At 38.0% G+C, this 17,963-nt stretch overlaps 1 protein-coding gene across 3 annotated transcripts in view; it reads right to left on the bottom strand.

Moving 5' to 3' along the window:
* The window catches only part of FRMD3 (FERM domain containing 3), a 149,023-nt gene that overhangs the window by 5,604 nt on the left and 125,456 nt on the right, over positions 1-17,963 (bottom strand). For all 3 annotated transcript variants that reach the window (XM_074932256.1, XM_074932257.1, XM_074932258.1), the window contains 3 exons: positions 17,738-17,812; positions 17,116-17,184; positions 13,863-13,984 (listed from right to left, as the gene is read on the bottom strand). In XM_074932256.1, coding sequence (XP_074788357.1) covers positions 13,863-13,984; positions 17,116-17,184; positions 17,738-17,812 — 266 coding nt within the window. The remainder of the gene's footprint in view (positions 1-13,862; positions 13,985-17,115; positions 17,185-17,737; positions 17,813-17,963) is intronic.

The raw sequence follows: 17,963 nt of genomic DNA, 5'->3' as shown, positions 1-17,963 counted from the left end.
CTGAAAAAATGAGATAAAAATAGTAATCCTAAATTTCTGCCTTCCTGGTGGCAAAACTCAGCCTTCCAATAGTATCTAACAGAGGTTGGAAAGAAGATTCTGCAATCATTTTGCATATTGAAACCAGACCATACACAATTAACAAAAACTGGAAAAGCTTTTTGAAAAGCTCCAGAGGAGGGCAACACCTTTTACCATACTGCTGTACATGAGGTCTGCTTAACTTTGTCTGATGCAGCTACCCCTAATAATAGTGTAATGCAAACCAGAAAACAGAACAGTTCATTTTCTACTGGCAGACAGACTTCTAATATAAATTAATACCTAGTACATTTGTAAATTGGTGCTATTTGGTGTACTATAATAATAACAACAGCAACAACTACCCACTTTACTTTGAGATAAATGAGGAGAAGGTGATAAGGTAATGGCTGAGGTTGGGAACTTCAATAGAGCATAAAAATAAAAAGAGAAAATAGATCATGATAAATTCATATTAACAGTAGAGAGGATAGAAGGAGAGGAAGGTTGACAAACAGAATAAGACATTATTGAACTGGAACGAAAATGCCTCACTTCTTAAAAAAAACTTCACCTCACCTCTCATTTTTCTTCCAGTCATCTTTCTACTCTTCATACTCACAGTTTCTTTTCTTCCTCTTCTTTAAATTTCTCTCTGCCCCTTACAGAGGAGTCTTTCTTAGCCTTACTGGTATGCTTGTTTCTTGTGACCACCACTCTGCCCAAGCTGTCTCCTCTCAAAACTTACTCTCCTTTTTCCAGTCTAACACTAAGAGCAATAAGTCTGAAAAAAGTCTAGCTGTTTTGCAGTACATCAACACTACAGTGACGAGCTCAGACAAAATGATAGAAAAACAGTTTTAGATGTTTTTGGCATCATCAGATGCCATCTGTGTGCAAAAGGAACAGACTATACACGCTATCATGTGCAACAGCAACATATAATAACACTTAGTACTTCTCATTTTGTGATGTTAAGCATCTCTCCATTCTTTACTAATGACTAATCCAAATGCAACATATACACAATGATATAGCGGGTAAAACCAGTACGACGTTACATGATTTGTCCAAGAAGTAACTCAGAAAATTTATGTTAAAGTACAGTTTATAATACAAATCAGCCTAATTCTTTAATGTCAGTGAAAGATGTCTGTAAGCTTGCTCCTTACCGGAAGTATCTCCCTTTCTTAGTTCATACTTTTATGTGTCATGTTATACTGATCACAGAAAACCTCTTTACAGAACACCATTCTCAGGAAGCATCACCCCCCTTCGGTAGAGTATGTTAGCTATTAAAATTCATTTCTCCATTTAAGTCTTCAAAACAGCCCAGATAAATCTCACCACCTGTAATTTGTTATCTTTTCCTGCTCTCTAAGAGATACACTGGCCAAACCGCTGGATGAGGTTTCACATTCTGTCTAAATCAACCAAAAAGACCATTTCTGCTTTCTCTCATTTCATCCCTGAGCAAGGCAGCTTGTAAAGCTAGCCTAGGAAAATAACTGGTTTTCTTCCTGGATTAGTTCTCTGATTGCTTTTCTTCCTGAACTGGCTTGTCAGATGTTCTCACAAGCACAGCACACTACCAGGGACAGAGAGACCAGGAGTGCTCCTTTCACCAGCACCTAGCCAGCAGATCTGCACAACTGAAATAAAACCTTGTCCTCAATCAAGAAAATGCAGTCATTAGATTAATTTAACTGCCTAGATAATAATTCCTTGCCACAATTACTCTGTGCTCTCCTACCACAGCCATTATAGAAATTCTTCACATTTCAGCATGAAATGTGTTTTGTTCTGGAATTGTCTACACCAGTCTTTGCATTAAGAAATATACTTGCCACCATCATCAGGAGGAAGATTCAAACTAATTGAAAGTAGACACAACAATATATGAACACTAAGAGGTGAGAAAAGATTTGCTGGGGACCTTCCACCTAAGCACACTGTAACAGCAGGTGAGGCTGGGTCATCAAACCACACTATGAGTCATTTGAGAGTGCACTCATGATATCTTAAAATATAAAAGCCAAAATTTTTAAACTCTGGAACCCAACATTAAGCATCTACACATATCTTTCGGTATAATAGTACTACAACTTGATTTTTAAATGTGCTTTTCACTTTCTCTTAAGAGCAGTAAAAGGTAACTTGAGCCACTTATGCACCTCAATACGGATTAAAGGACCTAATTTTAACCTTGCAAATTTGAGAATCCTGAATATAGGCCTCTATACCTGCTTAGACGCAAAGTCAGTAATGTATCTTCATCATGTTTCTCATCATAGAGAGGACAGCTGCAGCTACTGCAAAGAAAGGTCACCCCAATTTATGATTCTTGAGCCTTCTCTCCTTCCCCAGAGTAAATTCCAGCATGCATAACATACATAGTGAACATAAACAAGAAATATCATATTTACTTTCATTAAAACTGTATTTTTCTCAAATAACTGCTAAACATCTGACTTTGTGATTAACCTGTAGATAGAAGGCAGCAGAGGAACCTTTTCAGATCAGTGTTTTCTGAAGGGGTTGTATTAAAATTGGAATGTGTCACATTTCTGAAACATACATCAACTTTACAGCCCACTGTATAGTCCAATTTAAGCAGTTAACATGAATTTTCAACTGTTTTACAGGTTGTTAAAACATATTAAATCAAAGTAACTGCATTTTACATGAACCAAATACAAGCATAAATAAATATTGGTTTAATATAAATAAGTTGAAAATTTAGAATGGGCATTAACCGGTGCTGTTGTGAGTTCATTATATTTAAGAAATTAAATATATAAAGCTGTTCTTTTCATTCCCTATATTGCATATTTCCTATAACACAAGAACATTTCTCAAGTCAAGGACTGAGGGAACAGTTAGCTATTAACCATGGTCAATGTAAGCCCACAGCAAAATTCCAGTCAAGTTGCAACATACAGGTGAGTATATGTTGTGCCGCTCAGATTTTGATAGTGTTAAAAGACACAAGTGTAACATCATTATGGCACATACCATTTATAATGCTTATGCAGGCATAAGAGTATCACATTAAAGCACTAAAATTAAGAATAGTTCGAATTAAAAATCATCTACAGTACAATAAAATATTCCAGTAACACAAATTTAAGAAAGGAGCAAGTTTTTCAGATTATTTACTTTTTGGATAGCCTTCAAGAAAGTCAGTTACATGAAGTAATAAAACCAGGTTAAAAGGAAAAAAAATCCTCAAAGTCTTCCTATAGAAACAGAGAATATAAAAGCTAAAGCAATCCCGAAGCCAATATCCTTTAATTACTCTACAACATTGCTGAAAAACCTTTGCTCCTATTCATACATAACAATTAGCTGCTACTACCCTTATAAGGCTATAATTTTGTATAATTTGGTGGGCTATATTTTGAAAAGTCTACTGTTTCTTTAGTAATAGTTAAAATTTATATTGTGTTTAGATTTAAAGGACTATGACTTGAGTATTAAATCACATTCGAGAAGACCTTCTTTCCATTCTTCATTTTACATTTTTACCAGCGAGTTACATTCTGTAGATCAGAATCTTTTAATACATATAACTGGAATATCAAGTAAAGAAGCTCAATTTTATTTTTTGTATTATACATCTATAGCAAAAAATTATTACACTCTCTGGCAACTGGATAAATTTTACAGAGCCAGAGAGATCTCATTACACTAGCCAAAACTCAGTACTTCCCTTACACCAGATATTAGGGTTGTGCCAAACCTCTAACGTATACAACAGATAGGAAAATGAACAGCTGAATAAAAGTTTACAGCGGTCATCTGCTGCAAACATGAATGTGCGAGGTCTGACATAAACGTTGTCAGCTGCTATTGATTCTAAAGGGGCTAAAAGCAGCAGCTGAGGATTAACAGGATGAGGGGCAGACCCAGCTCTGCCATTCTTGAGAAGCCCTCAGGAGTTGGAGGCCATGGATCCCTACCTTGCCCACAGAAGACACCTGTTCTACCTCTGCAAGGAGAGTAAATCAATGACAGCTTATAGTAACTCCTTTTTAGGCAGTGACCTGGCTTCTTGCTGGCCATTCCTGTTAGTTTTAGTCTTACAGGAACTTGTAGAAGGGATCAAAGAAAGCCCTGTCAGTCACCAACTCACATCAGTTGCAAGCACTGTGACTCTGCAGTGTTACAACTTGCTTCCCAGCTGTGCTGTGTGTCACAGTGCTCAACTAATGTCACAACTAGTGAAGCCACCAGAGATTGCTGCCCTGCTTTTCACACCCTGTGAAGGGCATCCAAGGCACAGAGACAGAAGCAAAACAGAGCACGCAGCACAGCAGGTGTTCTGGGGTGCCTGTCTCTAACCTCCCTCTGGTCCACCCCAGCATTGCTGACCCCCTTCCAGAACCAGCAGCAAAAAGGCAGAGGGGAGTCACACAGGGAGAACTGTGTACCATGGGAGCAGGAATGAGAAGGCAACATACATCTGTCAGCAGCTCAGAGAAAAGTGAGAAGGAGCTGGGGAAGGGACTCCAGTCACTCAGTGCCTAGCACCAAGTCAAAGAAAGCAAGGCTGAAAAGAGCTGGGCACTGATGTGAAAGCTTAGCACCCAAGAAAAGGACAAGAGGGACATTTCAGCATCCCTGCTCAGATTGAGTGATCCCTCCCAGGTGAGATAGTGTTGTTCTAAAGCTGTTGCAATCGCAACAGAGTTCTCCCAAGGAGTTATGCCCCCTGACAGAAGTTTTGCACAAGCTAACTCCAGTCCTTAGGTTTCATATGTTGATATACATGTTTTGTATGCTGATATACGGGTTTTATGCATGTGTACAACAAAAGGAGTAACATCCTATAGAGTACTGCAAAATCAAGGTTTTTAAGAACCAGCATAGCCCCAGTGCACAAATTTGTTACTAGGCTCGTGTCATATTAAACCAAGATGGTGTTTTGGAGCCAGCATTTAACTTCTGAAGTGTAAGAACACAAAACACATGTAAATATTAATGGTTTTTCAATTTTCCTACCTATTTTTGAATGGAGTTAGGTACAGTCTCATAGACATTACAGTTTTCCCTGAGTGGTGAATTCATGAAGCAAAGGCAGCCAGGAGCTCTTGTTTCTTAGAGACAAATCACTGAAAGCAGCAGGTTCTCCCACATCTACTGCACTTAGTGCTTTCTCATTTTCAGATGCCAAAAGTGTGAGAATATTCTGGTCTTTGCTAGAACATTGTCAGTTAATTCTTCTGAAAATACTCATTTCTGGAATGAAGATTCAATGCAAAGACACAGTTTTATCTATGTCCATGGAAGCTGAAATCTGTCAACCTATATATGCAAAAATATCAAAAGTAAACAGAACCACAAAAATCCTGGAGAAATAAATTTTGAAACGTCTTTCCACATTAATGAAACAGAGACATATAGATTGATAGAAGGGCCAATTCATCTTTGGTAAAGTGATTTGGTATAAAAACAAGAGAAAAAAACCCTTCATTGTGGTTGCTATCCAAAGCAATATTGAGTACTTTTTGTTCCATGGGTTGCACTCTTGTTGTATGTAGTAAAAGAGATCTAAAGCAGACTTCCCTCCCCGCCCCACTCCCCCCCCCCGCCCCCCCCCCCCCCCAATTATTCAGTATATTAAATTATTCAATATCTAGGAAAATACAACCAACAAAGTTATGATCTGGCAACCCAACCCACTCAGCTGCAGTGCTAAACTGTACCCTTTACTGTATTTAGCTGATGTTCAACATCTGCTACCAACCTATCTGCTAATTTAAGACCTATTTAGTTTTGTCAAAAATTGTCAAAGTATTTCTCCCACTGAGTGCAAGAAATCTACATGGGCAAAATTCCAGTCACTCATTTGTTAGCAATTAACAGATAAATCCACAATTTACCTAAGATATTACAACAAATGTCATTTAATGTCTCATTCATTCTCCATTTGCAACTCTGCTCCTTTAAGTAATTTGTCCTTATTCTCTGCTGGACTAGATGTAACATTGTCGTTCACAGTATAGTTCTTTTCCAAGAGATCACTATTGGCATAACAAAATGGGAAGAGAGAGGGGGGAAGGTACGAGTAAAATAAATGTAAATTTACCAGCCCTTCTGGCTGTGATCTTGGAGCCATGCCGCAGTAATCGAATGCACACTTCCTTGTTGCAGTGGTTAACCATCCTCAAATGAATGCTTCTCTTGGTTTGGATTTTTACAAGACATTTCACCATTTTGACTATTAATTCCTCTTCTCAAAGTCCTGCAAAGGCTCTACCCATACCAGCTTTGACCTTTTATTGAGTTCCCACTGGGTTTTAAGAGGCTAACACAAGTCACTCTCAGTGAATCAAATGACAAGCTTCTAAGATGGCCAATAAAAATATCCCAGTAGGGAACAGAACGAGAGGTTATTTTTAAACATTTCCAAATGCCTTGTAATGTACAATACAAACTTCCACAGCATCCATTTCAGTTAGCAGTTGCTAGCATAGCAGCTGAACCACACACACAAACACAAAAATATCCAAGGCATCAAAACATAGCACAATGAAACAAAAGGCCAGCATTTAAGGTCTGTTTTACACAGAACAAAATGACACTGTGGCCATTATTTTTCTAAAAAGCTTCAATTTGGCCACAGATGTCAGTTCCCCACCAGCGCCTGAAAAGTATTTCCAGAAAATGTATAGATACAAAAGGAAAAATCCTATGCTGTGCTTACAAACCATAGTCACAAGGCAAACCATTAAGACGAAAATGCTTTCATTTCAAGCCTAGAATCAAAGCTGACCTGTCTGTGTAGGAACAAGAAGAGAAAATTCCAAAGTTTGGGAAAAATGTCTCTTTGTATATGTGCTCCAGTTCCCACTTGTGGACAACTGTTGGACTCTGTACCCACCAGACAGTGTTGCTTCAGAAGGCTAGGCACTTCCCCATCCCCATCCAGCAGAGATATGCAGGCTCCTAAAAAAGGCATGACGCATAAATGCTGGCTGCTGAGAATTTGCTCCAGCTGGAAGCTGGAATGCAACCACATGCACAGCATCACACTGTCCTAGTGGGAAAAGAGCTCTTACCAAGTCCACTAAAACCATGGAGAGGAGATAAACTGGAAGGAGGGTACTGGCCAGGAGGCAGTCTCTCACTTCCCAGAATACTTACCTTTAATCCTTAAGACATGGTGTACCATCCCAGTCTTAGTTATCTGATGTCCTTGTTACCTCTGCACCATAAAATCAATGCTGTGCATGCAAATATGTGGGAAAGAAGGGGGCAGTGGAGAAATTCCTGCAAATGTGTATTTTATACCAAGTGATTTCTCTCATGAAAGACATCTGCTTCAACAGAGCTTTTGGAAAGTATGTTCAGAGTGGTTCCTTTTCCCTGCCTGGCCCATATAGTATGAATATCCTTTTGACTCTTCCTCCTGCTGGGCAAACACTCCTCTCTTCCTTTTCTTTTCACCAAGCACCTCCTTGTGGGTCTGAGGAATGATCAAGAACCCCTCTGCTTTCTATCTCTGTTTTGACACCACTTGAAAAGTAAGATTCTGCCTGCTTTTCTCATCTTTATTCTCGTAACTCTTGTAGCAATCAAAATAGAATCATTAAAATCTCACTAAAAAGGGTTGAATCTTCACTCTGTACACAGCTACAAAAACTGGAAAGCACCAATTCTTACAAAAGTTTAACCACCAATGTGTTCAATACGCAAAGGAAAGCCTAATCAAGGACTCAGGTGTCACCTGGACAAGGCTGTGAATGATTTCCAACAAGAGCACATTCATTTCAATGCATAAACATGTATCATTTATGTTTCCTGTGACCACGCTCATGCATTGCATGCTCACATGAAATGACCATGCAAAAGAGAAATGACTGTGAGATTTCAGGTCACTGCCCACAAACCATGTATACAAAACTAAGGGAGATTTATGTTGAAACCTTGCAGCAGAGTCAGCAACTCTCTGTCACTCCTACTAATTCTCAGCAAGTAAGGAACAGGCTCTTTCTCCTGAGAGAAAGACAACTGCATGACCTGACACCTGCAGCATGTCGTGTGTAATGGCTGGAAGATGCTTTTCAGCAAAGATTTTCCAGACAAGAGCCTGCTTCTCTCCTGCAGAGCTGCCCGTGACTCTGTGCAGAAGAGAGCCAGCAAAGCAATAGGTTCACACTGAGTAACTAATTGGCTTTGCAGCTTTTGTCATCCTCCTCCTTCCTAAATTGCTGCTACAGATATTACACAGATGAAAGGCTAATGACTGGTGGGAATTGTGCAGAAAGACCCTTCATGCATTCATGTCCTGTTACAGAGGAGGCAGAAAACTGCAGATGGTTATGCAGCTTCTCTTAAAATCAGAAAGTATGGTTTGCAAAAACAAAACAATATCCTCCTCAAATCAGAAAATTAAAACTGATAAAACACTCTTCAAAACTAGTATCCTCCAGGCAGTGAAAACAGTGAACTGGACATTTCAGTTCAAGCATAACAATTTTAATATATTTGTGAAAAGGAAGTATATAAAACCCGTCTTCAGATATTAAAGGTAGCTTATTATGGTGATGGGGGCAATGTTTAGTTTGTAATAAAAGTAGTGATCTTATTTTGAAGACATATGGAATGGTAAACACCTGGAAATCTGAGAATTTGTAAGGGAAGTTATGAAGGAAAGCTAGCAGAGCTAATTGTTGTTAGCATTAGGTATTGTTATCTTGAAGTGAAAGCTTTGCTTGCAAAAAGTTGTTTTCAGACCTTGTAGGGCTCAATTACATGGCTAGAGGACTGTACATCCAAGCTAGTTTGTTGAACACAAACAGGATGACACACTCAGTGCTGTTATGATGTGCTGAGGCCAAAACATTCTTTGTCAGACTCCCAGAAAGTTCCAAGACAAAGTGAACAGTTGCAGCACAAACTTCAGATGACCAGACTTTCCATAAATGTGGAGAATGATCTCAATGTTAAAAACTGCCAAAAAGAAAAAGTAGAAAATTTCATACATACTACCTGACCTAAGGATGCTCACTTTGTCCTCTACTAATTTTAATGGAATACTAGAAGAAATTCATCATCTCTGCAGACCACAGGAATCTACAGAACTGTTATTGTATTTGGAAAAGTCACTAAGAAATCTGATTAACTCTTACATAATACAATTTTTGTTATCATAGACACACACAAACCCCAGGTATAATCAGCTAATAGTATTGCTTCTGCTAATTTAATCTGAAAAGCTGTTTGATGCTATACAACACAAGATGTTTCATGATTATCTGAATTAAGATAAATTGTCTCATTTACAGTAGGTATGATTTTAAAAATATGAATGTTGACAAGCTGTGTTATTAGTTGTACCCAGAGAAACAGTTAGCACTAAGCCAATAAATTTTTTTCAAATAAAAATTAAACGTAACAACACTGAGCTACACCCAGGGAAAAAAAGTAGAATAGAATATGCCCAGGGGAAAAAAGTATAATAGAATACCTGTTATAGTGTTCTTGCTGTACAATCGTAACATGTATACATATACTTAACATTATTCCATATTTTACTAGCATATTTTTAATATTTATTCATACTATTACTGATGTGGCCAATTTTTTAATCTGTTGTTGCCTAAGGTGTACCCACAAAAGCTCCATATGCCTCTGCTCTACAACCAAAGCTTACACAGATGAGAACTCACACAGACAGAAAACTAGACTCGTAGTAACTAGTGTGTGCTTATTCCCATATATGCTTTTAAGATGCAACAAAGGCTCCACATTATAAAGTAAATATATCATTCATGCCAATGAATTGCAATTAGTGTAATATATCTTATACTTGAGTAACACACAAAAGTAAGTTTGTTAAAGGGTAGGAGCTCTCTGTACACAACTCAGATGCACAGGCATACAATTTCATAAGAAAAAAAATTCTTAAAAGATTAGTGAGGACATTTAAAAAGTGTATAACTCTCTGGGGAAGGAAAAATTGAGGAATGTAGATTTTAAACAGGAGTAATTTAGAAAGAGTCTGTACCATCAAATCTCTCTTTTCTAAAATACAGTACAAGGTAGATCAATCAGTAGAATGACTGAAGTACGCTACTTTCGCTTTGGTTGATCCAAAGGCAAAAGTCAATGTCACCAAGCAAATAATTCATGTATGAAACCTGAGCACACAAATACCAAGTGCCTTAAAAGAAGTTTTCATCACTTTGTCAAAACCACATTAATATCCTGTGACTCAAGAGGTGTGGTTTAGCCTTTTTTTTTTTTTTTTTTTAATTGGACTGCTCAAATACCTGGAGCCCTGATAACATCTGGTGCTGGGAAATGCAAAGACTGTGATCTTGTCACCTGCAAAATGATCACCAAGTAATCACTACAGGCAACAATTTGTCTAACCAAATCAGTTGTTGAAAGAAGGCAGACACAAAATTACTATAGCAATACTAAAAGAAATACAATGTGTTCAACTGCACGTGGAACAAGGACCATGGAGAGGACCTAACAGGACCGTTCAGAAGGACCTCATGTGGTCACCTGAGACAAAGATGAATTTTGCAATCATACTTCCGAATACTCTTAAAACTTTTGTAGGTAGGTGCCTTTTGAAGATTCAAAAGGTAGAAATGATCTCTCCAAGCATATCTGATACTCATGCATGTAAAATCTAATTCCATGGGATAACCTTCTATGCACAACAGTAATTTTACAGCTGCATCTTTACACTACCAAGCCTCTTTCCTCCTCCTGATACAGAAAGGACATTAGTGCAAAACAAGAGTCAGTAACAAGGAATGTGAAAGCCTGAAGAATCTTAAACAGTCGCCACAAAGCACTGAGACAACCTGCAAAACCTAAGGCATGAGGACTTTATATTAGCTTTTCAATCTGATAAAATATGTATTGGCTGGTGGCCAATCTCTTAGGTAAGTCACTAAACTATAATTAAAAACAGGAATTAAAGCACATTTAAGTAAGAATACCAATTTTAATCTAGGTGCCAAAATTAGTAATTGGATACCTGTATATGGCCTCTAAGTGAAGACTGAAGAATTGCCTCTTGAAGAATGAGACACCAATAGACAAAATCAGGATACTTTTGCCCGCCATTCTAACAAAAATTAAAATGCCATTATGTACTTGTTTTTAAATCCTCTTGCATAAGTTTCAGCTGCTACACTGGTCATCCAGTATCTTACTTCCCACAAACAGTGGTCATTTATGACCAGGTTTAGTCAGCATACCCTTTCTTACATGTCTGCAAAGTCACTGGACAATTTGGGGTTTTTAGTGGTTCACTTCAGCATGAGAGCCAGAGTAGATGTGTAAGATGTAATTTCATATGGGAGAATGGCTGGGCTTTAGTTGTTTTTCAGTATTTGGTTGCATCGTGTTTATTTCCCATCTGAAAGGATTATCCTAAGGACAACTAGGCAGGCTGGAGAGGCTCAAAATCCCCTGCAGATTCCTATCACCATCTCCAGTGGCACAAAATCTTCCCTCTCACCTGGCAGTTTCTGTTAGTTCAGTTTCATACAGCCCAGATGCAGCCAACTCAGAGTTCATCTCTCCACAAGTTTCAGGAAGCAGACATATTTACCCAAGACACTGAGGCTGCCATATTTTTGGTCATGTGTTTTTGCTCATAATATATAAAACCAATTCAAAATTAAGAACAAGTAAGTTTTGCTCAGTTAGAAAACAAAGCTGTGCACTCTCCTGAGTTTGCCCAAGGTACGTACATCTGACAGTCCCATTATTGCTAGCTGTGCTAACAAGTTGCTTGGGCTCATCTGCACAGCACAATGCAGTACTGTGTGAAGGTCTCAGCCATCAGCAGCTGGAACAGCTGTATGCATATGGCAGCACTGTTGCAGAAATATGAGCATGGCTCCTGGAAGCTGCACTAACCAATCCACACAGCAAAGGGACATCTGACCTAGACAGGGCTGCACTGTGCTCTCAACAATATCTTCATGCTCTTTGGAAAGCACCCCAGGGTGTCCACCCCTACCTCAGGCTCAGACCTTTAGAAATATGCCAAGGCTGTTTCACATGTGTACCACACTAAAGCAGTTTCCTGATGCAGCTGAGACAGTCCCAGGGCTAGCTGCCTCCCTCATTCCCTACCTCCTGCTCCTGCCCTTGCGCTCACACAGGACCTTGCCCAACCCTCTCTGATGAGCCACTTAAGGGTTGAGCCAGGCTGTAGAGGGACACTGTACAGTTAGGACATTGTTGGTTGGGTAGGTTTTTGGTGGTGTTTTGATTTTTTTTTTTTATCTCCTTCTCCCAGTTCACTCTGGGATGATTACTGCTGGTGCCAAGGGAGAAGATGGGAATTCACAGAAGCTGGTTGAGTGCATGTGAAGAAGAGTGCCAGCATCAGTGTCAGAGAGCTGTGAAATTAGGTCAAGCAGCAATTTGATACCATAGCCAAGTTCACTGCAGGGAATACTGTAAAAGAGTTAAATACTGTTAACTTAGCAGCTGGTGGTATTTAACTATGTGTAACATACTCTATGGGAAACGCACCAGCAAATATTTCTATCAAATTGTAGTACTAACAACAATCTGTCTGACTAAAATGAAACATGACTTTCAAACTTACATAACATACATTGTAAACCAGCACTCTCTCGTAAGTGTATAGTAATGATAAGTCAGCAGTTTACAAAAATGGATTTCATTGCTTAGAGTTGTAAGTATGGCACAGCAGTTTTACAACTAGCGAGCCATTGTTACCCTGCAGTGGTGGCAACTGCCTAGCAAGAAACACAGTGTTGGTACTTGGCTGCCAAAAAGTGAGTTCTCAGGTATTTCACAGCAGAGGTAAACAAGTAATTGTTAAAATTAACTACATGTCATGCAGCTACTAATACGAATTATAAGAAGCTAAGTATGCAGGCAATCTAATTCATCATTCAGTGTTGAAACTCTAAAGAATGAACAAAACATGTTCATAAGACTCCTACAAAATGAAATTAGGACATAGTCCCATGAAAATGAACATACTTGCTCAGCTGTTTCCTGTTTCCCATTAACTATTCACAACAAAGCAACAGCAGAAGTCATATTTCCCAACTTCTGAAACAAATAGATCACTACAACTCAGGTAAGAACCAGTGTTAGGTTTTGTTTGTTTGGCTTCCTTTTTTATTTGCAAGAATTCAGTTACCATCATTTAAGCTGGCTAAGATATTCATATGATTCTCTGTAATGACTAGATCTCAAAAAGATGGGTGTTGAGTGTGATTTTTAAAATATCAAGGAATAAACAAATACAGGGAAAACCTTGTTCAACAAAATGCATTCAAACTGATCTTTCAATAACATCCCTTTTTGTTAATGGGATTAAATAGCAGAGAATCTTTCCTAGCTGATCTTCAAACAATGTCCCTTTTTGTCAATGGAATTAAATAAGCAGAGAGTTTTTTCTAACATTAAAACAGAAAGAAATAAATATAAAAGTATAGGGAAGCAAGAAAAACAACATACCTAGCAGTAAACTGCCAGTTTTCACTCCTGAGTAACTGCAGTTACTACTTAGTAAAATGGTGATATGCTGAGATTGATTATTTCCTGTTAAGTTTCTTTCACCTGACAATCTAAAAAAAAGATTTTTGCAGCAGAAAGCTTAACAGCAGTAACCTTTTTCACAACATATCTCACATGATGCTTGTGCACAGTTCCTTGAGCCAGTGATCATTTCTCACTGATGTGCAGAGTCTTTATGGTATACCTCTAATGGAAATTATTAGATTTCTTCCATATCCCTGAGTCAGTAACACATCTTTTTCCATATTTTTTATAATAAATATTGGTTTTGTTTGGCAGAAATTGGGTAAATGACTCACCTTCATCTAAAGGAACCTCTTCCTCCTCACAGGGAGAAGGAAGGAGGGGCTGTAGAGGTTCCATGTTGATTATGAGTTGCTTGTTCAACGAGGGAGAGCTGCGACTCTGGGTAACACTGGTTCTAAAAGAATGAGGAAAACAAGGTCAGTTTATTCACAAGGAAACAACTGTAGTCTAATATGTCTCATCTCAGAAACACTTTGCAATAATTACACGAGGCTTGAGCTAAACAATAAGCTCTGCACACTGAATGTTGCTTTCAGCTGTGTTATGTTGCACACTCAGCAGATATAAACCTTTCAATATCTAAAGTGTAAGAGAAGGTTTTGTGATGGCTTAATTCACTTTATGCAGCCTGACTCATTTTCATCTTATGCAGGATTTGAGTGTGTTGCTCCTCTTCACACTGCACAGCACATGTCAGTACTGGGCTTCAAGGAAGGGGAAGGTAGAGACGATACAAATCATCTTCCCTATGTTGTTCCCTTGCCTCCAGGACCAGGTAAAGGATTTGTTACGGTTTGAGCACTGCAGACTAAAGCAGGAACAACTATACCCCTTCACTTAACAGATACAGGTGCCCTCATTTATTCTCACACTCCCCAGACACTGCCTCCAGGTGCTCACACTGGTTTTGTTTATTGTCTTACTTGGCTCTAACAGCCTTTCCTGGTATGAGGTGTTGAACTTTCTCAGGAAAGTTTGAGAAATGCTGTCAATTCGTTTTAGTCATGAGGCTTACTAGCCTAAATCATATTAGTGGAAAAGAAAATGGCTCTTTAGAGTAAGTTATCTAGGACTTACATAATACAGGCCTGAAGCAAGAGTCCTGCAATAAATCTGAACCATTACAGTTATAATTTACTTTTCACAAAGGCAAAGATGAAAAGGAAGAGGATTCTATTTGACTGTGAATGGTACACAGTGCTAAAGTGTCACAAAATGCATTTCAAATTTGCACAAAGACTCAACTTACAGTTCCACATAGATAAACAAACTGAACAAAGCACCTATTGCAAGTGAAAAGAAGAGATTGTACGTTGCTCAGGGACTGGGTAAACTCAGGACACAGATGTCCTATGTTAAATCACATTACATGTCATTAAATATTCTGTGGGGATAAACAAGCTTTCTTGCTCAATTGCCATGATTCCTTGCTCACTACCAAAAAGCTAGCCAAGGCATGCCCAAAGCTACTTCCGTCCTCATTTGCATCCTGTGAGCAGTCTCTAATAACTATTTATTTTAAATTTTCACAATGCAAAGAAGGTTTTCACTCAGAGAACTATAAATTACAATCACTTCAGCCCAATGGTACCTTCACAGGCTTGTTATACATCCCCTGGATCTTTGTGCTTGCTGTGGAGAGCTATCAAGCACAACCAAACTAGGAGCTGTGCCTGGGAGCACACACAAGGCTCCTGTGCCATACTTATTTACAAAGATCCCTCCTTTAGGCATGGCCTGGAAGCAAAATATTAAATCAGTGTGTATTTGTAAGAGGAACTTGCCACTGCATTAATGCTTCATGACTACACACTTCAACAGATTTTCCATCTGTAGTGCTGTAAGCATGATATGCAAACAAAGATACTGAACAGTAACCTCCTCACAACTGCACATTTCTTTCTCAATGCAGCCATGGTACAACTGAACTGACAGTGAGGGATGTGGTGCAGGGAAAGAAAACTTTATATATATGTATTAAAAAATATATTTACCTTCATATTATTTCCTCTAGATTTTTTGCTTCTGAAAAACTACCATTTCCCATCTCCAAATCCTCTTTTGCAAAGTAACTTGTTTCCAAAGCCTGCTTTGTTATGAGCTGAAAATTTTCTATGCTTTTTGCCTACTTGTGCTATTAGGACAAGCTATTTACCTGTCTCCCAATTCAAAACCTGCACTACGAAAACCACTTGAAATCATTGGACTTTTTCTTAATCTTTCTAAGAAACTGAACTTGGAGCTACTATAATATTGTAAATGCAAACATTTTAAGAAGGTTAATCATAAAAAATATACATTAATATGTATGGGAGTTAAATCCATATGACATTCCTCTATAAATTTATTTGCTGTCAGGGCTGTTTCTTTATGTACACTAAGAGTTTTTAACAAAATGTTTAAAACACTTTAAATACTGAAAGCAAAGTAAAATACAAGTTAAATCTTGTGAAAATCTCTTCTTATCCTATGGAAAAAAGAAACCCTATGGAAATTAGGCAATAAGCTATTTCCTTATGTGAATAACTATTTTAATTTAAAATGCCATTTGTGTGCCTCAATGATGGACCTATATTCTACCTTCTGTGTTTTCAGTTAACACGTCCTGGGTGGTTACTTAGCCATTTTTAAATGTAATCTGCAAAAGCATATTCAAAAACATCTCTGCATGGTCTTACTATTAATTACATAGTAGGGCTGGACAATGTGTTTATAAATATTTGCTGCAAATATATTCTTACCCTTTAGTAAAGACAATTCACTTTTCTCTCAAATATAGACATAATAGTCATATTCAATTAAAAATAAACAAAATACACACACCTCATCCCTGAAAAAAATCACTTTAAAAATAGGGATATAGGTGTAGAATGCTCAGAAAGTTACCCTTTAATAAAGTTTTTAAATAGTTTTTTCCTGCAGGTCCCTTCTCTTCTGAAGGCCTTTAATTAGGTTCTTATCAATTTTTACTGTCACTACAGTGAGTGGTAAGGACCAGAAAGCATTAGTTTGTTTCCAAAGCCTAGCTGCTTATTTCTAACAAGCCATATTTTTCTCTGAAAAAAAGATTCTCTGATCTTTTTTCTCTTTACTGAATGAAATTCTTGGTTCTAAATCTGACTGTGTTATGGAAAAACAAGTGTACTTTTAAATGTACTTATACAAAACCCAGAATCTTTCAAAACCAGGCAAGAACTAGGAATAAAATGAGAATGTACTTTTCTGTCAGGATCATGTAATAACAGTCTATGTCTTAACAAAGAAAATAATATAAGCTACTTACCTGACTGATTGATTAAACCCAGCTTCGAAGCACCACAGATTAAGTTCCCTTGTGTAGGAGACAATAGCTATTGTCAGAATTTTGTAACACTGGCAACATATATTTCGCACTGCTTGCAAGCCTCATTGAGGAAGCTCAGAATGACAGCCATTACATCTCATAGTAAAGGAAAGAGAATTTCTCTGTAGACAACAATAATCCTTCTTAGTCCTTAAATTTTAATATTCAATGTCAGGACATACCTGTGAACTTCAGGAGGTTCCCTCTGGATTTTAGAGCTTGCCTCCACAACCTCTTTAGCTACTTTTCCACTGCATTAAAACATGAAATAAATGTTCAAGCATAAACATAGATGAGCTCATTATGCCAAACACTATATATACAGTTAAGTTACTTCCAAAGGAAGAAAAGAAAAAGGAAAAAAAAATTCCTATGTAGTGGATATATAATGGCCCAGATTAAAGTCTGATGACCACCAGTCTGCAAAGCTACTCAAGTAGAAACAACCTTTAGTAGAACATTAGGAGTGGGACTGGACTGTCCCTCTAATGCACCCCTGGTCCAGAGCTGCCCAGTTACAGGAGGCGTACAATCTCTGCACTGGCCACGCATCCTTGTTTTTACAGAAATGGCACCAAAAGTAGAACCCTGTTCTGGTGGAAGTGCTCTCTGACAGAAGCCTCCAGTTTATTTTATAAATGATGCTAAAGAAACAACAGAAAAACTTTCAAATCCTGATGTGAATTAGGTGTGAACATGTGGTCCTCAAGAAGGAAAAGGCCTCAATTTCCTATGAGTAATTAGTGACATTTTCTCTTACTTTCTGAAATGGTTTACCAGGAAAAAGGAACGGCAAACACCCACCTGTATCGGAATCTACTGCCTTTAAAAAATATCTTGCTGCTGGACATGGTCTTGATCTGACTGGATTTTGCATACCTTGAAGAAAAAGGACAGAGGCTGTCACATTTTCATCACAGAAGGAACCATATAAGCAAAAATGAACAGGGCAAATTACAAGCTTTGTTATTTTTGTACCACAAAGTAATATTCAATAATGGGTTTTTCAAGTTTTTTTAAGGCCTTTATA

This window comes from Athene noctua, chromosome Z (genome assembly GCF_965140245.1).
Source record: "Athene noctua chromosome Z, bAthNoc1.hap1.1, whole genome shotgun sequence".
Taxonomy (NCBI): domain Eukaryota; kingdom Metazoa; phylum Chordata; class Aves; order Strigiformes; family Strigidae; genus Athene; species Athene noctua.
This window is presented reverse-complemented; position numbering and strand designations above follow the sequence as displayed.